Source organism: Harpia harpyja, chromosome 7 (genome assembly GCF_026419915.1).
Source record: "Harpia harpyja isolate bHarHar1 chromosome 7, bHarHar1 primary haplotype, whole genome shotgun sequence".
In the NCBI taxonomy this organism is placed as follows: domain Eukaryota; kingdom Metazoa; phylum Chordata; class Aves; order Accipitriformes; family Accipitridae; genus Harpia; species Harpia harpyja.
This window is the reverse complement of record NC_068946.1, coordinates 40,557,514-40,583,723: the sequence shown is the minus strand read 5'-3', so window position 1 is coordinate 40,583,723 and position 26,210 is coordinate 40,557,514. Positions and strand designations below refer to the sequence as shown.

The 26,210-nt window shown below is 52.8% G+C and overlaps 1 protein-coding gene across 1 annotated transcript; it reads right to left on the bottom strand.

Annotated features, from left to right (window-relative positions):
• Positions 1 to 88: 88 nt before the first annotated feature.
• On the bottom strand, positions 89 to 26,210 carry IGFBP5 (insulin like growth factor binding protein 5). The gene is made up of 4 exons (XM_052792722.1): positions 24,799 to 26,210; positions 5,234 to 5,460; positions 4,948 to 5,067; positions 89 to 4,539 (listed from the first exon to the last, which is right to left on the bottom strand). The coding sequence occupies exons 1-4, from the start codon at positions 25,127 to 25,129 to the stop codon at positions 4,408 to 4,410; spliced, it is 810 nt and encodes a 269-aa protein (XP_052648682.1). The 5' UTR covers positions 25,130 to 26,210; the 3' UTR covers positions 89 to 4,407.

The window sequence follows — 26,210 nt, the reverse complement described above, 5'->3', positions numbered from 1 at the left end:
ATTGCAGCCGGCCAGGGGATGCTTGGGGCTGGAGCAGCTCACTGGCTGGCCCTGGCACGCAGACGCTCCACGAGGGTCAGGCACAAGCTAACTGAATGCATAACTTTATTAAATAAATGCTTTGTCATGAGAAAAGACAAAGATCAAAGAGTAACATAAATTATAAGTTGAATAAATAGTATACAGCAATCTTCACTTTTTAATAAAATGTGAGATTTTTTTTTTTAAGTACAAAATGCTAAACAGAGCATTAAGCTCTTCTTCCATTGTCAGTTTTTCACAAACTGCTTTTTTTTTTTCCCACCAGTAAGATTATGAGTATTTCTTGTTTACTGGAAAAAAAAAAAACAACAAAAACAAAACAAAAAGAAACAACAGAGCTACCGTATGTATGTAAAGCTATAAAAAGCTACCGTAAAATGTGTAGTGAGTATTGCTTAAAGATAAAAACCAGGCAGGAAACTCGGAATCTGGTGTGTTTTAACAACTGTGTTACAACGGTGGGTAACGTGCGCAGTGACGTCTGTCCCAGTGGCAGTGGCGGGGGGCTGGCGGGGCTGGGGAGGGGGGCACAGTAGGCAGGGCTCCTAGCCAGTGCCAGGACAGCGGTCTGGAAGCGAGGTGAACTGTCAGTCGTTAAATATACAATGCTCCGTTCGGGAAAAAAAAAATCAACAACAACAAAAAGAACCCCAACAACAAAAAAGAGAGTTTTCATGGGGAAGGGGGAGAAAAAAGAGAAGGGGGGGAGAGAGAGCAGAGAAATAGTGCAAAATGCTCTTGTACTAGTGGTTTTCGAAGTCCACTGCAGTACAGACAAGGGGTAGCCCAGCCACCGAGCGCCGCTCCCCAGGGAGATGTGGTGGAAGGGCTGTCCTGACCCCTGCGCCATCCTTGTCCTCTCCTTCCCAACCAGCATCCCGGGTACCGGCGTGGGGTCGGTGCAAAGACCATGGCTGGAGATGCCCAAGCCTCACGCCTCTCCCTGATGCACAAATTGCCAGAACTTCCCCATGTGCCTCGACCAACCCTGCTGCTCACCCAGCCCTCCCCAGCTCCCAGATCTGCCCTTTTGGTTTTCTCACCCCAAATGCTGGGTGCTGAGAACAGGAACACCTCGTCACTGCTGCCCCTGGAGGGGGGCCAACCCCTCCTGAATCAGCTCGGGCTCCAACCCCAGTCCTAAATATTAGTGCAGCCTGCAAACAGCCTCATCCTGCCAGGGATCCTCAAGGGAGCGGGTGGCTGGGGGGGGTGGTCGGTGCCCCATCCCGGGAGCCAAGGTGGCTTGGGGGGGGGACAAGCGTGGTGCAGCCCCCTCCTTACATCCTCCTCCTTCCCCCAGGTTGGTGGGGATAGGACAGGCAGTGCCGTCCCACTGCTGGATGTGCAGGGTGGGGAGGGAGGCTGTGCGGGATTGATTTTGGTGCTCTGGGCTCCTGGGGGCCATGGCTGAGACTTGCTTTGTAGGGCGAGGTCAGGGAGGTACCCTGTGTCCCCCTCCCAGTGTCACCATGGTGGCCAAGTCATGAGAACGCCACCGGGCCCTGTGAGCTAACCCTCACACTGCAAAAGCACCAGCCCCAAAAGTTAAGGTCTGTGGGGAGCTGCCATCCCTCTGCCTGCTCCCATCCTGCCCCAACGGCACGCGTCCTTTCTCTGCAGCCAAAGGCTTTCAAGTTTTGGGAAATCAAACAACAAAACAAACAAACAAATGAACAAAAAGCAAGAAAGAGGGGGAGAGAAGGGTCCTGGGGAAGGTGGTACTGGCCTATAACAGTCAGGAGGTTTTGCACAGGGATTGGCGAGCGAAGAAGACGGGAGACAGTGGTGACAATGGCGACCTGTGGCCCTTGGGGATGGCACAAGCTCCTCCTCCTCCACCTGCCCCCTTTACCCCATTCTTCACCCCACCTTCATGGCACCATTAACCCACCACCCTGGTCAAACTGACCCTGCTCCACCAGCCCTGCAGAGCCCGGAGGGGGTCCCTCCCCCAGCACCCGCTGTGCTCCCCTCCAGCAACACGGGGTCACACTGCTCTGGCAGGGTTTTTGGGGGGGCAGATCTGCATTTGGTGGCACTCTCCTTTCTTTTCAGCAAGGGAAGACATCTCGCCCCCAGCTCCAAACATGCCCCACCAGGTCTCCGTGGAAGTCCATTGGCAAAACTCGCCCCCGCTGCAACTCCGAGGGAAATAACTGCGGGGTGTCCAGTCCTGCCCTCGATCAGGGCAAGCATCCTGGTGGGGGGCCCCATGGGGTGCTCGGGGGAGTGGTGCCATGCCGTGGGAGGCTATGAGGGCGCCCGACTGGTGATGGAGAGGAGCCTCCACCAGACCCCCTTGGTGTCAAATCCCCCGTGCCCCATCCCCACTGGTGGGGACCCAGTGGTGCTGCAGACCCCCCTTTCCTCTCTGCTTGGCTCTGGGATGCTCAAAGGGGCTTCAGGGGTGCAAAAACCTTCCCCCTGAGATCAGCTGTGTCCTCTGATCAGCACCAGCTGCCATCTGCAGTGGGATATGGTACCCGGCGGGTGCATGTTTGCCCACTGGGACCACAGCACCCAGACCCCACGGCTCGCTTTCCTTTCCTTCATTTCCTTTGCTGCAGGATCTCCTCCCAGCGCCAACATCCTGGAGACCCTTGTCATGGGGAAACGAGAGGCAACAGTCCCAAAATCAAATGTAAAAATTAAAAACAACAAAAAAGTCAGGAAGGCAGCCGAGGGCTGTCCCAGCATGCCTGAGGCAGTGGGTCTCCGCGGTATGGTGGCTGCTGTCACTCAACAAGGAGCTGGGTCCCAGGTTAAAGGTGAGAGCCCATTGCAGGATCTTACTGTAGGTTGGCAGGAATCAGCTGTGGCAATGTGAGCAGTATCCTCAATGCGAAAGGATGGAGACCAGCATTTTCCTACCCATGGGAAAGGTTATAAACCAGCCTTAACAAAAATCCAAGACAAAACAAAGAGTAGGTTTGGGATATTTTTTCCCCTGGAGCAAACCACTTTTTTGGCTGTGAAAAAAGAAAAAAAAAGTCTCCATAGTTGGTCTTCCTCCTGGCAGCAAAGGGTGATGAAGAGTTTTGGCCCCTATCCCCCTGTTCCCACATAGGGATGCTTCAGTCTGGACGGTGATGGAGTATCTGTGGGGTCGGCTGGGATGCAGCCTTTGGCGTCGGCGGGGCCCTGATCCCGCAGGCACCGATGCTCCTCTGTAACTCTGCTCCCGTGCTTAGTCCAGCAGGTTATTATTGTTTTTTTGGGGGGGGCAGCATCTCTCTCCCTGCTTACAGTTAAGCCCTCCAGATTGCAGGTTTTGAGGTGAAGTTTTGCAAGGAGGAAAAGCCACATCTGTGCACACACACACACATGCACATGACAAACACTTCCACACCTGGATGGACAATGGTTAGAGTCCCGCTTGTCCAAAAAGATTTCTGACCTCCCATTTGAGAGGAACCAGATGGAGAAGGGTATCTTTCCTTTTTGGACGATTTCTTTTTGAAGTCCACAAATATTTTTGGGGGAGTATTCATGCCGTTGCAGGAGCTGTGTTTCCCTCCCTGGCTCATCTCCAGACACGAAACCAGCAGTCCCACTCCTCCTCCCGACGTGTCAAAATCTGCCTGGATCCGGGGTGGTCGTTTGAGGCTGAAGTCAAGTCAAATTGACTCGAGTGAGTCCCAGTGATGTGGGGAGGAGACTCCGGAGGACCGCAGCGAGGAGGGGGAATGCTGGTGGCCACAAGGTTTTCTCTTGAGACCCTTTAGAAAACAACTAGCTAACCCAAAAAAAAAAAAAAAAAAGAAAATTAACCTGCCCAAAACCCATACTGGAAAATCACCAACTCGGAGAGCTTCCTACATCAGGGTGGCTTCTGCTCATGGCAGGGGGGCGTGGGTGGCATTAGGGAGAGGCATGGGGAGGCGCGGGACGGTGGAGTGGCCGCAGCTGGTTTGTCTCTGGCTCTGTCCTTTCCTTGCTGAGTCCTTGTTGTCAAGAGGCTGCTGTAGATTCCGAGTCCTCAGTTTCTTCAGGGTTTGTTTTTCTCTTTTCTCTTCTTTTCCTCTCTTTTCTTCTCTTTTCTTTTCTCTTTTCTTTTCTTTTCTTTTCTCTTTTCTTTTCTCTTCTTTTCTCTTCTTTTCTTTTTTCTTTTTCTTTTTCTTTTCTCTTTTTTCCTTTCTTTTCTTTTTGCTTTTCCTTTCTTTACTTCTTTCTTTCCCTTTTGCTTTTTTTCTTTCCTTTCTCTTTTTTCTTTTCCTTCCTTTCTCTTTTTTCTTTTCCTTTCTTTTTTTCTTCTTACATGAGATGAAAGGAATCGGAGTCCCGGGGCACGGGGAGGTGCGGAGGGGAGGGTGGAAGGGAGCCTGGGTAGGTAGTGATGGGGCAGAGGGAGGGGATGCGACTTCACTCCACGTTGCTGCTGTCGAACGCGTGGCACTGCAGGTCTCCGCTCAGGTAGTCAGTCCCTGGCAGCTTCATGCCGTATTTGTCCACGCACCAACACAACCCACGCTTCCGGCCTCGGGAGGGCTTGCACTGGGGAGATACCCAAGGGCAGAGATCAGGAGCTGGCCTCCAGACGCCGCGTGGCTTCCTCGCACTGGTACCAGGACCAGCCCTGTGCTTTGCCCCTTTCACCCCAGCGATGCAATCCCCTGGGTAGGACCTAGCTCCGGCTCTCTGCTTTCAGCACATCTCCATCCCTGCTGCTACCCCAGCCTGGGGCTCTCTGCCTTTTCCTCCTCCCACACCAGCTCCTTCAGGATGCTTGCCTCAGGCCAGATGGCACTTGCAGCCATCAGCAAGGCCACCCACCACCAACTGTGCCTGGAGATGCTCACAGCAACCCTCCCCACCAGTCCAGTAGAGGAAAAACCTCCATCCTTTCCATCCAGGGCAGCAGACCCTGGATGGGAAGCATCCCTCTGTAGGGCTCTTTCTTACCTGCTTCCTCTTGTAGAAGCCTTTTCGGTCGCAGTTGGGGAGGTGGACGGCACGTGGGACCATCCGCTGGCTGCTCTTGAGCTCCTGCAGGGATGCCTCCATGTGCCTGCGGCAGGGACCCTGCGAGCAGGGAGAAGATGGAGCACGAGAAGGGGAGCACCCTGCAGCAAGCCTCCAGCTGCAAATGCCCCCAGGTCCCCTGTCCCCCCTCACCGGCACATGGTCCCCAGGGGGCAAAGCCCCCCCACCCGCAGGAGCCCCCCAGAGGGAAGGCGAAGGCACCCACCAGCTCAAACTCTTGCCGGAGCTCAGGGATGACGACGCGGGGGTGCGCCGTGTTCTCCGCCATGCCCACAAACTTGGCCAGCGTCAGCTTCTTTCGGCGGTCCTTCTTCAGGGCCTCAGCCTTGAGCTCGGAGAGGCGCCCGTGCTTGGGCCGGTAGGCCTTGGGTGGGTACGTCTCCTCTGTCATCTCTGACGTGGTTGGCTCCTCGTGCTCTCGGGACTCCCGTTCTGGAAGGGAAGGGGTACCAAACCGTCAGGTCTCCATGAGCTGACTGGGGCTTTCTTTTGCACAGAGAGTCTCCTGCCTGACCCCAGATGACATCTTTGCACCAGGCAGGATGGGAACAAATGACCAAAGAAATCCCTTTCCCAGCTGCTGCCTACAGCCCTGGCTTTATCCCACTGTGTGGGACCTGGCATGGCTTTTGTGTGACCCCTGAGCTCAGGACAGGAAGATGTCTGAGGGCATGGAGGAGCTGGGAGTCAGGATGGGCTCCTACATATAAGGCCACCATTGTTTGCAGTGTGTCAGCGCAGAAGGACTGGTGGATGGCTTATCCCAAACCCAGAAAGGACCAGATGACACACAAAATGTGGCAGAGTAGCCCCTCTTTAGCCATGGTGAGAAGATTAAGTGACAAGTTCACACCCCACCCTGCCTTGCAGATGCAAGAGCAAAAGCTAGGGATGCTCGAAGATGAGACAACTCCAAAGTCAAGGTCAATCCCACAGCAAAGCCACCATATGTTTGGGCAGACACTTCGGCAGTGATGCCGAAGACACGTCTGACAAGTGCTGGGATCTCCAGGGTCCTCAGTCTGCAGCCCCACACTCACAGGACTGAACCAGCCCCTGTCTGCTGCCACCCACTGAGCAGCTGGCAAAGCCTGGGGTAACGCTGCCGAGCAGTGCTGCCTGACCATAGCTGCCACCAATAGTACCGACGACAAGGGAGGAGAGCGTTTAGGCTCTGCCCATGGCAGTCGCCTCCCTATACACCACCCGGATCGCCCCAGTGTGACCTGTGCCAGCAGGATGCAGTCAGGAGCCCTGCATGGTTATATATAGGAGAGAGCTGGTGACAGGCTAAACTTAGATGACTTGTGACATTTAGTGCAGCCACTGGAGTGAAAAAGGGTTATTTCTGGACTAAATTTGAACAGAGTTTAAGGCTCCTGAGGCTCCCAGTCTCCCAGTCCCTGGTTCCCAGCAGCCCTGCGCTCACGCCAGTTTTGTGCTGGGGCCAGCGAGCAGGCATGGGGGAACCCGCTGCGGTGGGAGGAAAAGCATCAGAGTGGCTGAAATCCCTCCCTGCACGGTGTCTCCAGTGACTTCGATGCCAGTGAACCCCGCTCATCCCCTCCTGCAACCCTGTGGTGAAGGTGGCAGGGAACCAATCACAACATCACTGTTGGGACATAAGAAAAAGGCTCAGGATGAAAATAAAAGCGGATAAACACCCCCGAACAAGGCGAACAGGAGTCTCCCTGCAGACTGGCAGCTCCCTGGAGCCCAGATGTACCCCAGGGGCGAGGAGGATGGCTCTGCCCCACCAGGCTGCCCAGGGGTGCCCAGGGGATGCCTGGCAAGAGGGGACGGATGCACTGCTCAGCAGCAGATGGTAGCACTGGCCTGTCACACACAGCCCCAGCTGGGTGGCCTTGGAGGTGGCCGAGAAACAGGCTGGTTGCTGGACCCCCAGGCCTGCCACAGCTACCGGTTTCTTCTTCCTCCTTGCCAAGGCAGACCTGCCCTCTTCCAGCAAAACTGGAAAGTTTTCCACAGCTACTTATTTATTAAAGCAGCCTTTTTTTGTCTCTTTGCACAAGAACAGAGCTGGGTCAGCATCCCAGACTCAGCACCTTCCTAACTGCCCACAGCAATGTAAATAACCCCATGCACCATCCCCAGGACTCACACATATCCCCAGGATGGAATTCTCTTGCCATTTTGCCCCATGATGCTTGTACGTTTGGGGTTTTTTTCTTGCTGCAGGACTCAAAGGCCCCCACAGGTTGGGGCTCCTCTATTATAAGGGGATGAAAGACAAGGGATAGAGAAGGAATTGATTAAATTGGGAATGATCTTGTCCCCCCAGGAAATGACACTGTAGAAGGTGCAGTAGAAGAGCATCCTTTGCCACAAAGATTTTGTGGCAATTCGAGGTCTGAAAGGAGACCGGAGACATCCACAGTGACTAAGCCCTTCCACGGCAATGAAACACACTGTGATCTGTCCCAGGAATCCCCTCTGGCACCGACTGCCAGGGCTGGATGCAGCAGAGCCAGCGCATCTCCCTAGGCTGCTCCCCAAGGTAATTAAAGGGAGGGGAGGATTCACACCGGTGCAGGCAACCCTACAATAACACAAGAGGGGCACAGCTCATTACCCCTGCAATAACAAACATGAGAGGCACAGCTACCTGGGCAAACCTAAAATAACAAACAAATGGGACAAAGCAATGAGGATTCAGTCAGATAAACAGCACAGGGTGTCCAGTTCCCAGGACTCGCAGTGCAATGTGTGTTTGCAGCGGCTGAGCCTGCTCAGACAGTCAGCAGCTTCAGCCTCTGCAAACACCTTATTTCTCTGCTTTCTGCAAGCTGCCAGCCAGCCAGAGCGGTCTGGCAGCTGGGGACTAATGTGGAGCCCTTTCAGCAAGGGGACGTGGGAGCCACAGGAGCCCAGTGCTCTGCAGATGGAGCCGAGGGCTGGCGTGCATTGAAAGCTGCCCAGTTCCCAGCCTAACTCCAGTGCTTCCTGCAGGGCCAAAAAAGCACCTGGAACCGACCCCCTTGGCCCTCCCCAGCGCACATGGGTCCCTGCTCAAGTAGCGATATAACAAGGGACGGCTGTGGTGGGACTCGTCCACCATCTGCTACTCAGCAGTGGTGTCTAGTCTGGGTCTTTATTTCCCAGTGAGAACCCCATGGATGCCCTGGAAAGATGCCTTTCCTCCACCCTCTGATGTTTTTGATAGCCTGACTTCCTTCAGCAACAAGGCTGAAGCAGCCCCTGCTCATGCACTCGACTATCTGTTCTCTAATTTGATACTATCAAGACAATTTTGACAAACTGAAGGGCATAGGTATCTGACACACAAACTCCTGACAAGCTATGGGCAGCTGGTGGGGGACCTTCCCGGTGCCAACACAAGAGAGAAAGGCAGAGCTGGGGCAGGCAGCACTCACACAGTCCCCCCGCTTCGCCTCCTGCCCAGCTCATCCATATCAACCTGCAGCCACCCGCTGCAGCCAGGACCAGACACCCATGTCAGCATCTCCGGAGCCCCTGCACCCGCCTGTCCATCCTTGCTCACCAGCTCATTCGTTAACCTCCATCTGCCACCCCGGGGGCTGGCTCGTGGCAAGCAGCGCTGGCACCGCTGTACTTCTGCTCCCGAAGAGATGCCAGCAGGAGCAATGCCCAGTTTCCCCAAATGAGCCCTAATTGTGCCTGTCTGAGACTCAGGAAGGAGGCTGGAGTTCCTCCTCCCTCACTGTCAGGATCTGGCCTGCCGCACAGCCCCTTCCCGCCTACTCCCCTCCGCCTTGCCAGCCTGGCGGTTGGGTTTCAGACAGGCGGCTGTTTGCAGAGGCAGAGCGTGCTACATCTCCGTATGTCAGCTATGGGCACAAGGCATACACAGGAAGGCCCTACTCACCGTGTCCCCAGGCAGGGGACAGTGGGAAGCAGGAGGTGGCTGGCTTTCATATCTCCATCCCTTCTCTCCATTCCTCAGGAGGAGGTGACCTCTCAGCGGAGGTCCCAGGCTCGCTGGCCACACAGAAGAATGGCATTGCTGGACAAACTGAGGATGCCTGGCTAGTCTGGAGGTGAGACCTGGGCTGTAGCCACCTCAAGGGGATGCTGACCCTACAGCCAAGGCAGAAGACTGAACTCAACTCAGAGCCACCCCACGGCTTTGTGTCTGGTCTGATGCTGTGGTGCCCCTGGAGGACCCAGGGAAAGAGGGGTGAGCATCTGGAGATGCTCCCGACACAAGTCAGGCCAGAAGGACTGTTGGTGATGTCCTAATTCATGCAGGCTCCCATGAGCCCTGGGAGGTAGAAAATACCCATAGCAGAGTGTGGGCTGTCTTCTGCCTCAGGGCTGAGGGCTTAGTGCCCTCTCCCTGCTCCAGGCGGGAGCCATTTTCAACCCTTTCACCCTGCCCCTACAGAAGGCACACGGAGTAGCAAAATACCAGGCCCAGTTTCTGGGAAACTGCAAATTGCTCCTGTCCTGCTCCCTGCTGATCTTGACAGACATCACCCAGAGCAGTCCGTGCACCTTCTTGCACCTAGGCCAAAACCCAGCCTGTGTGCTTCTGTACTCCAGACGTTTTGGACACGTGTGAGGTCCCCACAGGGTGTGTGTGTGCGTACACACGTGGGTGTGGGGCGTGTGGGAACACCACCTCCCTGCTTGCTGACGTTACAGAGAGGAGCAGGAAGCTTGTTCCAAATGGCTAGGAGGCTTGAATTTTCGTAATACATTTTCATCGGTTTCTGGCAGGAAGGTAGGAAAAGTTATCTATTGACCGCTGCTGCTAATGATCCGTGCTTGTTACATCCACAGCCCACTGCTAGAGGACTTGCTGTCCTGTTCAACCCCCCCCCGCTCCCAAAGCCACAATGCACCTAAGAAGGACAAGCACAACCATAGCACAACTTTGCTAAACAGCCCTCTTGATTATTATCATGATTATTATTATTTACAGCATGAGCACTAGCATAATACACCACTTAAGCAGGAAGGTGTTGGAGAAAGACTTAACGGGGATCTCAGTTAAACAACTAGCATAGGAATGACAGCAAATGTCACTGGTGGAGACCTTGAGAAACTGCCCTGTCCTTCCTTTGCCCCGAAACTCAGCCATCTCTGTTTAGAGGTGCTCATTGCAAGATGGAAATTAAGGCTTACATTGCCCAAGGCTGAAACATTGCTGCTTAGAGAGCAGCATCTCCCACTATACAGTGCAGTGCAACAGTGCACAATGTCTCTGCTTTCCACCAGAGGAGGATTTACCCCCAGGATGAAGAGCTACCGCCAAGTATTCCCAGGAAGAAAATATCCTCAGCTGCAGGACTCCATGAGTGATCCCCCACCCTGCTTTTCCAACAGGCTCCTTGTGATTTTGGGCCTTGGTGGCAGCTGTCTCTGGAGGACCCCAGTTTCTGTCCCATTGCCACTTACAACAACGTGGCATTTTCCAAACCTAGCTAGGTGATCTCTGACACCTTGGCTTTCTTTTTGGGGGAGAGGGACAACATTTTGGGATCAGACACCTAGGCAGCCGACGCTGGCAACAGAAAAGGGAAAAAATTTACGGGAGAGGCTGGGGGAGAGAGGTAGGGATTCTTCTGCAGTTCCCATCAATCAGGACCCCGAAGTGCTAATCAGAGCCAGATCTGGACATTCCCTCAAAGCTTCACCCATAACAACACCTCTCCGGCACAAACAGCTGCAGACTGCTATCTACGGCGGCTCCATTATCTGCCCAGCCCCAAGCTGGCTTCTTACATCTTCCTGCTGGACTTTACACACACACGCAGGCAGAGGCAATGATTGCTGAAATCAATGTTTGTCTTCTTCCCTGTACCTGCCGGAGGGACGGGATCCTCCCACTTCTCCTTCCTCCCCTATCCTTTATGGTACTGGTTCTTGCTGGGCAATGCAAAACAGCTTCCCTGGGCACCCTGTGGCTGGGAGAGAAGGAACATCGGTGCTGTCCCTGAAAACAGCTTTTGCACTTGCAAATTGTGTTAGAGATGTACCCATTTTTCTTCAGATTGGCTTTTATACAGGAAGTCTGTGCTCAGGTCCCTGGCTGGTAAAAACCCCCATTGTGCATTTCCCCCAGCTGTCCTCCCCACTTGTCCGCACTCCAGAGGAGGGGACGTGCCTTACCTACACCAAAACCTCCTGGGATGGAGGCAAGTTCCTCCCCAGCCTGGACTTACACCTGTGACCATGATGGGAAAATAAAACTCCCTCCCTCCTGGTCAGCACACAGGGACAGCTGCTGTGTTTGCGTTCTTGAAATGCAGGCAGGGAAGGGATGCAGAGCGAGGAGGGTCATCTCATCTCGCGCCCTTTGGCAGCTGGAGAGCACAACTGAGCAAAAGCATTCCTGAGCTCCCCAGAGGCTGCCGGGATCAGCCCAGACAGAAGGGAGCTTTCACTGCCCTAATGAAGAACAGCTCGTTTATGTTCCCGTCACAGGCACAAGCGCCCAGTGTGGCGGTGAACGACCCCCAGCCCCCCGTCACAGCCCCGCGGGGGTGGGCAGCAGAGCCGGCTCAGACGCGATGCCCAGGGCCAGAGTCACTGCTCCAGACCACCGCCCCGGTGAAGTCAGGCGGTGATCTCAGGCGGCCGCCCAGCCTGAGGCCGTCTGGCACCCACCGGAGGAGGAGCAGCCAGGGCCGGGGATGCAGGCTCCAGCCAGTCCCTCCACTAGCCCAGGGCGTTGGCTGCGGGAGAGCCAGCTGCAATGTGCCTTGGACTTCCGACGAACTTTTGTGCTTTGGTGGGGACTCGACGGCAGGCCGGCGCGGCCGGTCTGGAGGGGACTGGCAAGGGAGCACGCTGGTGATGCTCGCGGGCGATGACAGCCTGGGAGGAGACACCACACACTGAGAAGGACAGAAAAACAGCAGCCGTGCTTGGACTGCCACCCCACCTCCCCCAAGTCCCAGCGATGTGGAACAGGCATTTACGACAGATCTGTGTTAAGTAATGCCTGTCCGCTAACACAGAGGTGTTGGGGCTTCGCTGGATGGCTCAACTCCATGTCTAAGTCATTGCAGAGATGCTGCACCCTCCAAATTGTGACCAGCCCCATCATTTGGCTTGGGCACCGATTTTAGGGTGGAACGACATATCTCTGGAGGCTCCAGTCTCTCCTCCTGTGACTCCAGTGGCCTCCCTTAGGCCTCCAAAGGTGTAAAGTTAAGAAAGATAAATCCCCCCATCTCTTCAGTACTGGTCCCCTTGCAGCCTGTGGTGCAGCTCTCATGGCCAGAAGTGCCAAACTGTTTTATAGGCACAGGACCAGCGGTAAGAAAACCCAGACTCTATTTCCTTCACTGGGAATTAGGTACCTCAATGGCTGCTGAAGGCAGCAAATCACCTTTGTGATTTGCAGGGTGTGGAAGGAAGTCTTTAGCTGCCAAAGCATCATGGAGCACCCACAAAAACACCCACTCTGCCCCACCATGCCCAGTCCCCTACCAAAGACATATGATCAGAATCCAAATAGTCCATGGCCCAAAATCCACACAAGCTTTTGGAAGAGAGTTCTGGGGTATCCCAGTACCTTAAATCCCTGTGACAGCATGGTGAAAGTTGCTGGGACCTCACTCTCTTGTCCCACAGAGGCACCTTTAAAGAGAAGGATATGGATCAGTGGGACCAAGCTCAGAGAAGAGACGGAAAAGCAGCCAGAGGGCTGGAAGGACTCAACCCTAGGTTAAGACTTATCTCCATTCTATTAAGCCAAGGCCCAGTAGGATGCTTGGGAACAGCTCAGGAATACCAGAAGAGCCTTGGAGAGCGGGGATGGATGGCAGAGGGATGTGCTATACTGTGGCCTTTTTTTTTAAAGTTATTGTTTGGGCTTTTCTGAACTAGCCTGGAAGACCAGCTCTTTCTCAGGAGATTTGTGTCTCCTTAGCAGAAACCTGTGGATGCAGATTCTGCTGCATCAGCCAGGGCTCACCTGCGGAGCATGAATATCAGGTGCTTGGGCTGCCCCCAGGTTCACAAAGGATTCATGGGAAAGGGAGATCATTGGTCTGATGACCTCAGTGTTCTCATACAGAGCTGATGGGGGAGAACTGCAGCTCAGCATGTGGGAAAGGAGCTCTCAAGGGAACTAGTTCATGTTTTGGTCTGCCCTGGAAGTGCAGGGCCTATCTGTAGGAACAGATCTCTGGGTCAGCACCACTTCTCCGCAGTGCCAGCAAGTGCCACGGAGGTGGGAGAGGTACGGCTATGGGAACTTGAACCGTAAGGAAGGATTTGCGTTGCTGTGTGCCAAATGATACTTTCCTGAGCTGCCCTTCCTTGCTGCAGCCACAAAATAAAAGTCCCTGGGAGCAACTCTCTAGAGCAAGGAGAAAAGCAGGTTTAGAGATGGGGATCTCCATGACGTAAGCTCCTTCCCTACACGTTGCTAGCTGTTAGTTCAGCAGGCTTCAAGCATCTATGCTGTGCTGGAAGAGCCAAGTCTGGGCACCAGCTGGAGGGCTGGGCTGGTTCTGACCTGGGATGTACGAGCAAGGATGGCGGCTCACTGTCATCTTTGACCTGTCTCTTTCTCTCTGGAGAGCTCCTAAATCAGGCTACAATCCATTCTCAACAGAGGCTTGGGAGCTAGCAATGCATATACAGGACACACCAAGTTCAGGTGAAGGTCTCGGCCTGTGGTGGACAGGCAGTGTGGCCAGAGACTTGGGGTTCCCAGCAACAGCCGTTTCAGTGCAAGAGGGAACCCAAAATGTCTAACCAGTAAAAGAGTTGGGAAACTTTCCAGAGTTTCTCCCTATGGGAAGATGATGAACAAACATCCATCCTTTATGATTAAATGATGCCGACATGCGCCATCTTGCAAAATTGCAGGCACTCTGTTTCTAGATAGCTGCTTGCATAAGCCTGACATTTCCTGAACAAAGTTATCTTCCAGGGAACTGAATTGGCAAGTGGAGGGGAAGGAAGTATTTCAGGATTAGATTTACATCAAAAAGCTCCTGTTGCTGATGCACTGATGATAGGAAGATAAAACATATTTCCTTCATATCATCTGGAGACTACAGATGTTTCCCATTCCATATGCTGAAACTGCAGAAGAAGCTGAGAGCTGAATTGAAGAATAACCCAGAGAAATCAAAAGAAAACAACTTTCAATATCATAGTGACCAAGACTTATTCTTCCTTCCTGGAAAGGATGAAATCATTCAGTCTTTCTCAGTCTTGCATCTTTTCCAACAAAGCCACCCTAGTGGCAGATTCCATCGCTTGTAATAAAGGTGGCAAAAAACTCACCCAGATGCCAAGGAACTAAGAGCAGAAAAGAGCAAAGAAGGAAAACTCAGGGAAGAAGATTGCATGACAGTCTCTGCCTAACTGACAGTAAAGGTGAGGAAAATCTAAAGTAGCTCCTGACAAGCATAATTTAATTGTTTACCAGCAGTTTCTCTGTGGGGTTTATCTGTGGCAAAAAGATGGGAAAAACCTTCCTAGAATACAAACATATTTTCAGGTCTTCTGAATGAAAATAAAAGAGTTTGAACTGCTCATCTGGCCACCAGGTGGGAAGGGATCACCTGAAAAAAAATCTTGCTGTGTCTTTAGGAATGGAGATGTGATGGGTTGGAAGAGAAGCCTAAGAGCATCCATCAGCTATCATTATTGTATGAGAAAGAAGGGCACAAGGAGGACTTTTTTGGATGGAGGTAGCTCAACAGCAGCAGTGGAGGAAATGACACTAGGGAGGAAGAGTAGGTAGCTTGCCCCCTTGGACTATGTGGGACCTGTCTCCAAAACTCAGCTGAAGGCAGGTGTCAATATACACAAGATGTCAAGAAACCTGGACTTGAAAGCAGGATGCTGCCAGGACGCTGATACTCTTGATCACTGAAACCCAAACATGACAAATCATAGTAGAGCCAGGTGCTAAGAAGGCCTTAGAAAGAGAACCGTAACCAAGAAGAGTGTTGCTGGCAGCCATCAAAAGCTGGGATGTCACTGTGGATATTGTAGCATTTTACCCTGAGAACAACATGCAATTAAGAGGAAACCTCTCTATTAAAGGAGATGATCCCGAGAAGAGGATGTCCTACCAGAGATGTAGCCACTACAGTTCATGCTAAGCTCTCTGGCCTGCTTATGGATGAAGGTGGCTTTTGCCTTTTAGTCAGGGTTTTGAATCTGATTTAGTTTCATACTGAGCAGAAGCTTTTCACAACTGGCCTACTGAAACTGAATCTGGGAGAGGCTGCTCCCACTTGAGGCTGGTGGTCTCCATCACAAGATCCATCCTAGCTTATGTTATTGAGGGTGTCCGTCAGCCTCAACAGCAGCCAGTAACTGGAAGAGCCAAGAATCCAAACCCTTTGCCGGCCCCAGAGAAAGAGGTGAAGGCACATCAGGTGGAGTCTGGAGATGCACCTGTGTCCGGTGCTAGATGAGAACTGCTCCAACACCACAAGTATTTCAGGCGTGCAACTGTGATTGCAACCTCCAGCCTAGCCTGGATTAATTTCTAGGCCTTCAGCCTGACTTTCACAGCTCTGCCTTAAACCAGATGGAAAAGATCTGTGAGATCATCCATTGCTCATCTCTGTGTCAGCACCAGATGACACATCGTCACATGTACTGTCCAACCTGACTTTTACACGCTCTGAGTGATGAGATTTCCACCTCTGCCCTCAGGACTCTCTTCTACTTTCTTAATGGCTCCTTCTCTCAGAAAGCCTTCGCCTGGGGTAGGCCTGGCCATTATTTAATCTCTCAGTCCACCTAAGTAGTACCACAAAAAAGTACCAGAAGTTTGATGTTCACACTCTGACAATATTGATAAGCAGAAACTTGCCCAAGCTTGATCCTAACGGATGACTCTTGCCTCTCCTAGCCATCTCCCTCCTTGCACTGTACCATTGCATACACTAACCCCTTTGGTCCCACACGATGCAAAGATGCTTTTCAATGTTAAAAAAATATCACGGGTCCCTTGATGGAGCAAAGGGTGCAGATCTCAATTTTGGAGTCTGAAACTCCAAGAAAGACAGCTGATCACCCTTTGCCACAGGTCCGTGTCCTGGTTTCAGCTGGGATAGAGTTAATTTTCTTTCTAGTAGCTGGTATAGTGTTATGTTTTGGGTTCAGTATGAGAATAATGTTGATAACACAGTTGTTGCCAAGTAGTGTTTAGACTAAATCAAGGATTTTTTAGCTTCTCATGCCCAGCCAGCAAGAAGGCTGGAGGGGCACAAGAAGTTGGGAGGGGACACAGCCAGGACAGCTGACCCAAAGTGGCTGACCCAAAGTGGCCAATGGGGTATTCCATACCATGTGATGCCATGTCTGGTATATAAACTGGGGGGGAGTTGGCCTGGGGCAGGGGGGGAATCACTGCTCGGGAACTAACTGGGCATTGGTCGTCAAGTGGTGAGCAATTGCATTGTGCATCACTTGTTTTGTATATTCCAATCCTTTCATTATTATTGTCATTTTATTATTGTTGTTACTATCATTATTAGTTTCTTCCTTTCTGTTCTACTAAACTGTTCTTATCTCAACCCACAAGTTTTACCTTTTTTTTTCCGGATTCTCTCCCCATCCCACTGGGTGGGGGGAGTGAGTGAGCGGCTGCATGGTGCTTAGTTACCGGCTGGGGTTAAAGCACGACAGTCCAGAGCCTTTCTGGATTGATAAGATCCCTGTTGCACTTCATTGTTTTTCCTGCAACCTCAAGCTGCCTCTGCTATTACAAAACCAAATAACTGAATACTGAAATGCTTATGAAATGATGCGGTAAAATTTCACCCGTTTCTGCTGTTTCTTCAGGAAAGCAGGAGTCACAAGTGAAAGTAAAGTGACTGTATGTCACTTAGTGTTTAGACATTATTAAGATGTATTAAGACATACATGTGGCTGTGGCGGCACCGTAATTGACTGTTGGACAGGTATAAGACATGCAGTCCCTCCCTAATAGAACTTTTTTTCTTTTCCAGCATCTCCTTTAAATTAAAAAGTGAAAGCCAGGTTCCATAGTTGTTCACTGGCTTATTTAATTATTAGATTTTCATCATTAGTCCAACGCATAACATCTGATTTCTTAAGCATGAATAATAAATGGGTCTGTTGATTTAATTGTCTTCCAAGGGTGAATCCCATGTGAATTTGGAAAAAGAAAGTATTTCTACTGGTTTTCTACAAAAAGAATTATGTCTATTGGCCAACTTTGCCCCCAAAGTTACCTTTAACATACATTCCCTCTCTTGTTTAGCTAGGGGATCATTTCCTTAAGTATCTGTCAGGATTACCTTCTTGTCCTTAAATAGCAACCAGACCAGTTACCTCCATCAACATAACAATTATCTCCATCAGTGAGCCAGCTGTGTCCATCCAACAAGCAAACAAACCAAACTGCAATAACAGCCCTCAAGGCAGGCAGCTGCTAAGAGCTTTCCAATCCTGCTGAAGCCAACAGTGTCTTCAGCTTTGGCCTCACAGTCCTTCCAGGACTGAGGTAGCTGGGTCCCATGAAGACGATTAGGTGCCTGAAAGCCTATGATGCTCTGGGCCTAGCAAAAAGGTGCTCAGCATCTTGCAGGATCAAGCCCTGCCAGGCTAATAGGGAATGATGTACCAGTTTGCTGTAGGGGGTATTGATGCCCCCATTTCCACATTCTGTGTGAAAGAGGCAGTATCAAAAGGGTGGAGGCACAGGGAAAAATGATGGGAATATCAGAGGGGTCTGGAGAATGAGGGCAATAGCGAGAGCAAGGCTTTATGCAAACACACAGAAGTGCCCACTGACTCCACAGGCATAAATTTAAGATGCCTCCTCTCAAAGTTTAGCCTGTTGACCAGAGCCTCTCTGCAGCCAGGGAGGCTTGGACCTTCCTGCAGGCATAGCTTAAGGCAGGTGTGGTCTCGCAGCCAGAAGCTGATGGTTAAAAGACACGGACTGATGGGCAGTTAGCGCACTTGTCCTGGTAACATCATAAACAGACAGGAGATCCACCAAAACATGCTGAGAAATTGCTTCCTTAAGAGCAAATTTGCCTGCCTCAAACCACCAAGTCCCAGATTTCTGCAAACACACTACACTGGCTTCCACTGGGATTAACGGCAAGCCATGGCTTGACATAAACACTGAGGGGTCCCCTCTGATCACTAGCATCAAAGACCCACCTCAAAAACAACATCTTGCTGAGAGTTGCCTTGGCTACCCAGCTGAAGGAATAGACAGTGTCTTGCGGGGGTTGAGTGGTGAGAGGATGGGGGATTTCACTCCTTCATCACCAGGTGTGACGTGACCCTTCCTGGATGGGCAGAGGCATCAAGCATGACCCGTGCCCAGTGATCTCAAATGGGCAGCTCCCCCGGATCTGGGAGCGTGGGCACAGCTGCCACGCCACTCCGTGACCCACAGGCAGCCCTGCACATCACCCCAGGGAGACCCGGCATGGAGGCTCTCACTAAATGGGCCTGGGGGTCCAGGTCTTAAGGATTGCAGCACGTGGGCCGGGGTTCCCTTTCCTCCTCGCCAGCAGAGCCTCCTTGTGCTTTTGGCTACACCTGTCCTGAGGATAAACAGATAATATCTATCTTTTTACCTGTAGAAAATCTTACAAATGACTAGGTGGTTATTATGCTGGCTGCCAGTGAGTTCACGCAGGCCAAACTCTTTGGATCATCTTTGACCTCTGCATGCACCATGTCCTCAAGTCCTGCTGCTTCCTCCTCCTCAGTGCTGGAGGTTGTTTCTCCTGCCCTCAACTTGCCACATTTCAGCAAATTTGCTATCTTTTCCCAACTCAGTTCTTCTTTCCCACTTTCCCAAAAGCCAGTTGTTGCTGCCTGGGCAAAGAAAAGTTTGCAGGGCCCCAGCACACTCAGTGCCCCTGGCACCGTGTCCTCTACCAATGCCACCAGGCACCGCTGCCCCCCCCACGTGCCCTCCAGCCCTGGCATGCGGCAGGAGGATCGTCTGCCCTCTGGAAGCCACAACCAATCCGCACCTTCACTGGGATATCTCTCAGGGTATTTAACTAACGTAGACTTAGTCCATCCAGAAAATACAACCCACCTCCAAACATGGAGGGGGTGAGTTTGGATCCACACAGCTGGCTGGGAGGAATATCTTGCCTCTATCTCCTTCCTTGCCTCCCCTTGTTTGATACGCTTACCTCCTGCACCTCATTTCTCAGCCCTCAGTGGGAGGATAGGGTAGGCTGGTCTGTATGCCAGTATCTGATCTTGATGGCAAAATACCAATGTGCCAGTCATAAGCAGAACCACTGCACCTAAGAGGTTTGTGTGTGCTGCCTGGCTGCCTGGAAACCATTCTGCCCCCAGAGACAAAAATGCTCCGTGTGTGTGTTTGCACACATTAAATGTTTGTGCAGGCGTGTGTGGGTGTGTGAATACGGGTACATGTGTGTGTATGCTCACATGCATATCTTCCTTGTGCACATTAATCCCGCTGCTCTGCAGCCCACATCGAGGGGCAGGTGTGTTCCAGCCAAATTCTGCTTTTATTTATCTCTGACCTTGAATTTGCACTACTAAGTGCTTGGTAAAAAATAGGCAGGATTTGCTGTGCCATGGGCCCTTTTATCTCCCCTGTGACTTAGCACAGGTGAAAGGAGCTGCAACTGTTCTTAGCGGCTCGCCACACTGAGCAGAGGAGGATGAGCCCCGGAGGGGCTGAGGTTCCTGCCCCCCTTCCCAGACTGCTCCCAGGCTTTCCAGTTTGGGTGAAGAGCGCTGGGAACCACCACCACTATAACAGCTCTCGCAGCTGCTCCTACATCTGCGACGCCTTTCGATCCAGTGTGGGTAAAACTTCCAGCGGACGTTAGGAGGAAGCAGAGCACCACGCTCTGTGCGAGACAGCGCCCGCTCACTGCTTCTCCTCCTCTCCTTCCTCCCCGGCTGCCCTGACATGCGTGTGCCAAACTACATGACCAAGAGAAACCAGGAGCTGTCCCAAAGCTGGTGCAAAACGTACCCGAGCTCTCCTACCCCTCTCTTCCGAGCCTGATGGGACATCTCACCCCGCAGTCATGCAAACACTTCCAGTTGCACACAACTGCGCTCACGCCACCGACGTGCCAAAGCCACGACGGTCATCTGGGCACAGGATGCTGGTGCTTAAATATCAACACGAGGAGGCACACAGCCTTCATCCAACATCCCTCAGGTTTGCAGAGGCTCCTATTTAAGGCCAGTCCCTGTTCTCCGCTGCAGCGGTACACGCTCTGGAGGGGCTCCCTTCGTTCACCTGGAGCGGGTCCAGGCTGACCGCGCTGCATGGGAGCTTGGGACCAGCTCTATCACTCATGCATGCACGCACACACGCATAGAGCCACGTCTTTTCTCCGGTGAACTCTGCTGGCACCCAGAAGGAATTTCATTTGTATCAACTACTTAATATTCTCACTCCTTCCTTAGAAACCAGACTGCCGAAAAATCTTTCCAGCCAAGGCCCCTCCTTTCCTGTTTGAACCACCCCATCCCTCCCTCCCCCATACACACACCGCAGAAACCTGGCTCTCTTGCTGGCACCTGATGGATTTCACCCTCTTCTTTTTTTTTTATATATTGTTATTGTTGTTGAAACTTCAGATCAAAAGAAAAATGGAGATTTTCCTGTTTTGGATCCGAGGCTTTGCAGGCCTGTTGCTACTAGCTTTTGCCTTGACAGCTCGGGAGTTGCTTCGCACAAAGGACCTGCTGCTTGCACCCGCCGGGTCCCTCCCCAAGCGACACGTTTGCAGGCTGGCACGTCCCAAACCCCACTCCCACAACCCCTGCCCTAACCCTCACCCTTGCCCCAGACCTTGGCGAAGGGCTGCCCACCTGCCCCGCCGTGTCCCCATCGCTCGCCCCTGTAGCCCCCGCATCCCTGAACGGGGAGCAGAAGAAGAGCACGGGAAGGAGAAACAGGGTAGGGGGGGAATATGTCGGGGAGGGATAAAGGACTGCACCGAACACGAGCTGCAGGAAACTTGGGCTCAGCAGCACTCCTCCTCCGCCTACTTCCAGCTGACGCAGCAAAGACGATTTTCTTAGGGCTAGTTCTGCAACCCCCGCCTTTCCCCTCCTGGTTATCGTTGGCTCACGGTTTCGTGAGGAAACTTGCCAAGTCTTGCTCGCTTTCTAGAAAGAGAGCAGGAATGAGAGAGGAGAAGGAAATATTTGACAACCTTTGTTTTTCCACGAGCCTTTTTAGGGCAGCAGGCTCCAATCTGTGCCCTCCGCTCCCCGACGCTTGGCCTGACCTTGCTGTCTCAGCAGGAAGAAGTCTGGTGGGAGCACGGGGGGAGAAAAATGGAAAGACGTAGTGTATTTCAAAGGAAACCTAAACAAAACAGAGAAAATCCAGATTCCTGCAGCCTGTGCCATAAATGAAGCTCATTCATGGTTTTTTACCAGGAACAGTCAATTACAGCCGTAATGTTTGGCTTTCGGTAGAGGACAGTGTCTGACTGTTGTGCCAGGAAGGACTAACAGAGACCGTCCCGTCAGTACCTACACATCCGTCTACTTAAAACAAGCCTTACCAAAGCCCTTTAATCCCACACTTGCTTTCATTTCCGACCTCTCAGCAAACCAGGAGCACATTCTGCCCAGTAGCTCCAGCGTTTCTCAGTACTGCTGTGCCCAGCTTACAGATGAGGAAACTGAGGCACGGTACCCAGCAGCATCTTGTCCCCAGGCAAGACATCTCTGGTCTACAGGAGAGCCAAGCCTGGCCTCCCAGGCTTGGGCTCTTATAATACCGCTTGTTGCGTCTCCACCTCGACTATAAGGAGGAAAGCATCTGCGATTTTAAACTCAGCCAGCGCAAGAGCAGAAATAGATAGAAAAGCAGTTTGATCTAGTCCTCGCTGCTGTCACATAGTTTATTTTGCAGAGTGCTGATTCTTTCTCAGCGGTTCGCAGCTCAGGGCCAATTTTGGTCATTGACAGATCAGAGGGCCAGGCCAGCTTCCCCAGCACACGGTCCCTGCACTGCTGGCCAAACTGGCAGAGGCCAGAAAGTTCAAGTCAAACTTAATTTCTTTCCTTGCCCCGTTGCTTAGAAACACGCCTATGAAAATATACTTTGTTCTCACACGCTACCAGTCGAATGCCAAGAGAGTTTTTTCCCTCCCCATCCTCAGGAATTCCTGATTTATTTTTTATTTCTTTTTTGCAATCGTGCAAATCTCAAGAGGAGCCTGCCGGTCTCCCGCAGCTTCTTGCAGCAGCTTTTCCGATCCAGGCTCATCTCCCGGCTGCGAACAAAACCTGTCGAAAAGAGCCCCCTGCGGCGCTCAGGGAGTCCAAACTGGAAGTGCAGGTAGTGCCAAGGGGTTGGTTTTGCAAGAAACCTGCAAGCTCTTTCCTATCCCTCTCCTTGTTCATTCAGCGGGTGCTCCCTCTCCCAAGAAAACCAGAAGCAGCGATATTACAAGGGGACCGGCCAAAGTTTCACGCAAAGCACCTGCTAACAGACCAGCTTTCTTGGGAAGAGTGAGGCAGGTGGAACAAGAGGAGATTCAAGCGGGGAGACAAGTGCCAAAGCTTTTCTGGGTGCCTTTGGTCTGCACGGGGCACCCTCACCACGGGCACGAGGATCGGCCCCGCTCTCCCAGCTGCCGCTGAGTTTCAGCTGCATAGCTTTGCCTTCCCGACCACACCGCCTGCCCCTGGCCGCGCACACATACGCGCAGAGTAAATAAACACCGGGGATGACGCGCTCCGGGATACTTCGCATAGCTCCACTGCCAGCGGGTTATTGCCCGGCTTCCTGGGCTCCACGGCAGGAACGTGGCTCCTGGCTTCACCCTCAGCTCCCTGTGCAGGTCCCCTCCCAGCCCTCACCCCTTCCAGCTCCCCTTCAGAAAACCAAGCTCAGCTTTGCTGTTTCTGGCTGATTTTAAGGAAGTTTGGACATTTGTTGTCATTTGAGGGAGGGGGGAAGTTATACACACAGAATTTGGTTTTGCTGTGAAGGATGGAGCATAGCAACACAACCACTGCCTGCAAGCAGCAAAGGGGAAAAATAATAAAAGCATCAAGATTTATTAGGTGCTAGGAAGGAGAAATGGATTCCCATTGCGTGGGTATAAGCAGAAGCTTGCTAACAAGCAAAAATGACTTTTTCATGGACCAAAAAAAAGTGGGGGGTTTGTTTCTGGGGTTTTTTTGCCAAGTGGTTCCCCGGTCCCCTGGACATACAGACACCCTCCCTGCCTCCCCTTCACACTGTGGCAGAAATACAGATGTACTTGGAGGAGTACAGGGAAAGTGTGTTTGCACAAGCTACAGGATCCAGAAATGGGAGTTAAACGAGTGCCAAAGTAAAGGAGCACTTTCGTGCTTTTGTCACGTGCAAGGTGCAAACATTTCAGAAGCTTGGCTTTTTGCACTGGTGCTACCATGCCAGCCTTCATGCTTGCTTTTAACCTATTCTTCATGATTATTAGCAACACCATCATTATTTTTTGCAGTTGCAGATTCCCTGTCCCTAATGCACCTGCTCCCTTCACCTCCCTGGGCTAAAACCCGTTGCCCAACAAAGACGTCCAGCAGCGGGCAGCCAGGAGGAGCAGGCTGCAACGATTTCAAGGAGAAAGTGGGAGGCTGAGCAACAAACCCTGGGGTGGCTGAGGACTTTGGGGATGGGGCAGATGGTTGCAAGGAGGTGCCCTGCCCTCCCCTGTATCTCAAGCTGCAGAGGCCAGCTCGGGCCCCAGAGCAAGGTGGAGGATATGGTGAGAGAAAGGGGTCAGGGAGAGGGTGAAGACAGGGATGCAGGAAAGATGGAAGGGATGCAACTGGGGAAGGACTGGGATGCAGCTGTGACTAAGAGGGTGCATCTGGGAGGTGGGGGAAGAAAAGCTTTCCATTGGGGATGGGACAACCCAGAGGTGACGATGGAAGGGAGGGTGAGGAAGACTGTGAGATGATGCAACAGGAGGTTCGACCAGGGCATGGATGGAAAGAAGAATGGGAAAAGCAGCGGGGGGCATGGAAGAACAGCTAGGGGGATGGAAGAGTACCCGCAAAGATGGAAAAGCAGCTGGGGGGGATGGAAGAGCAGCCAGAAAGACGGAAAAGCAACTGGGGGTGGGGGGTGGGGGTGGGTGGGTGGAAGAGCAGCCGGAAAGATGGAAAAGTAGCTGGAAAGGTGGAAAAGCAATAGGGGGATGGCAGAGCAGCCAGGGGAAGTGGTGGTGGTGGTGGAGAAGCAGCAACCGGGGGCTTGGAAAAGCTGCCGGTGGAGGGGGTGGGGAGCGGAAGGAACGGGGAAATAGCTGGAAAGATGGAAAAGCAGCTGGGGAGTGTATATGTGTGTGTGAGAGAGAAAAATCAGGCAGAAGGATGTAAAAGTAGCCAGAAAGATGGAAAAGCAGCTGCTGGTGGTGGAGGGGAATGGAAGAGCAGCCGGGAAGGCAGAAAAGCACACCGCGGGGGACGGTGGGATGGAAAAGCGGGCGGAAAGATGGAAAAGTAGCAGGGAAGGAGGAAAAGCAAGCGGGGGCACGGGAGGGCACCTGGGAAGATGGAAAAGCAGCCGGAAGGATGGGAAAGCAGCCGGGGAGACAGGGAAGAGCAGCCAGTGGGAGGGAGCAGAAAAGCGAGCGGAAAGAGTGAAAGGGAGCCGGAAAGGCAGAAAAGCAAGCGGAGGGGCATGGGAGAGCACCCGGAAAGAGGGAAAACGCAGCCGGGAGATGGTGGTGGGGTGGGAACAGCAGTCGGAAAGATGGAAAAGGAGCCGGCGAGGCGGAGAAGCATCCGGGCAAGAGGAGGGTGGGAGAAGCGAGGGTCACTCACCGGCCTTGGCTTGCTCGCGGTAGCTCTTCTCGCTGAGGCAGACGGCCGTGCCGTGGAGCAGGGCGTGCAGCGGCTTCTCCTCGCCCTGGCGCGGGAGGCAGCGGAGCCCGCGGGCGCAGCGCTCGGTGTAGACGCCGCAGGGCTGGCCGGCGGGCAGGGCGCAGGTGAGGCAGCAGCCGCAGCCCGGCTCCTTCACCAGCTCGCAGCCCAGCGGCGGCGGCGGGCAGAGCGACAGCGCCTTGCCGTCGCAGGGCTCGCACTGCACGAAGGAGCCCAGGCACCGCGACAGCCCCGGGCAGGCGCCCAGCAGCACCAGGAGCCGCAGCAGCATCGCGGCAGGGATGCTGCGGGACGGGGCGCGGGGGGCTGCCGCCGGCGGGGGGCGGGGGGGGGGGGCGGGCGGGCGGTGCTTGCTTTCCGCTTGCCCCTTCGGGGGCAAAAAAAAAAAAAAAAAAAAAAATTCAAAAAAAAATTCAAAAAGGAAAAGGGGCGGAAAGCGCAGCCCCTGCTTGCAGGCGCCCCGCTCCGGGGTTTATTCTCGGGGTGCGAGACCCTCCTGCTTTGCTTTTGGCGTTAGGGAGGGGGGAGGTGTCTAGGTTTGCTTTTTGTCTTTTTTTTTTGTTTCCTTTTTCTCCTTTCAGCTTTTGCTCGCCTCGAAAGGGGGAATTCGCACCGCGATCCGCGGGAGCGCAAAAAGAGAGGGGGAGGGAAGGAGGGGGGGAAAGGGAGAAAAGCCTGCAGGGGTTGCACAGCCTACAGGTTGCAAGGGGAGGCGTGGAGGAGCAGGGGGGTTTGGGGAGGTGGGACGGCGATTTCACACACACACGCACACACACACTCTTCCCAAAGGGCTGGGAGGAGGCAGGTTGGGAAGGGAGCAAAGTTCCTTGAAAACCACTGTCCTGCTATTAATGCATCAAAGCAGTCAAGGGGCAGGGGGGGGTGGGGAGGGGGAAACGCAGGAGAAGGAAGAGGGGATGCAAAGCTCCCCTTCCCTCTCTCTTCTTCTGCAGGAGGAGAAAAAGTCTCTCCCGAGGCAGCGAGCTGCTGGGAAGCTTGGTATGAAGCAAAGTTGTGTTTCGATCGGCTCTGTTCAACCCTCCCGCTTTCCTCTTCCAAGATTTGCAAAGGCAAAAAAAGCGGAGAAAAAAAAAAAAAGCCAAAAAAAGGCAAAAAAAAAAAGGGGGGAAAAAAAGGAAAAAAGTTTTCTGCAAAGTTGGAGTGTTTTGCTGCAAAGTCTGCAGAGGAGCGGTAAAAAACAGGGGGAAGGGGGGAAAAAAAAAAGAGAGGAAAAAAAAATCCACTTTGTAGATCTCCCAACACTTTTCCCCTGGAGAAGTTTCTAAAGAGACTGAATACTGCAGAACAGGCTGTCTTTTAAATAGACTGCCTCTGGCTGCCTGCCAGCCCCT

Excerpts from the sequence above, each read along its gene's own strand:
- IGFBP5 (XM_052792722.1), bottom strand. The coding sequence starts at position 25,129 with ATGCTGCTGCGGCTCCTGGTGCTGCTGGGCGCCTGCCCGGGGCTGTCG. Across the intron at positions 5,461-24,798 it reads CCGCGAGCAAGCCAAGGCCG|AACGGGAGTCCCGAGAGCAC; the intron begins GTGAGTGACCCT and ends CTTCCCTTCCAG. Across the intron at positions 5,068-5,233 it reads TCCGGCAAGAGTTTGAGCTG|GGTCCCTGCCGCAGGCACAT; the intron begins GTGGGTGCCTTC and ends CCCTGCTCGCAG.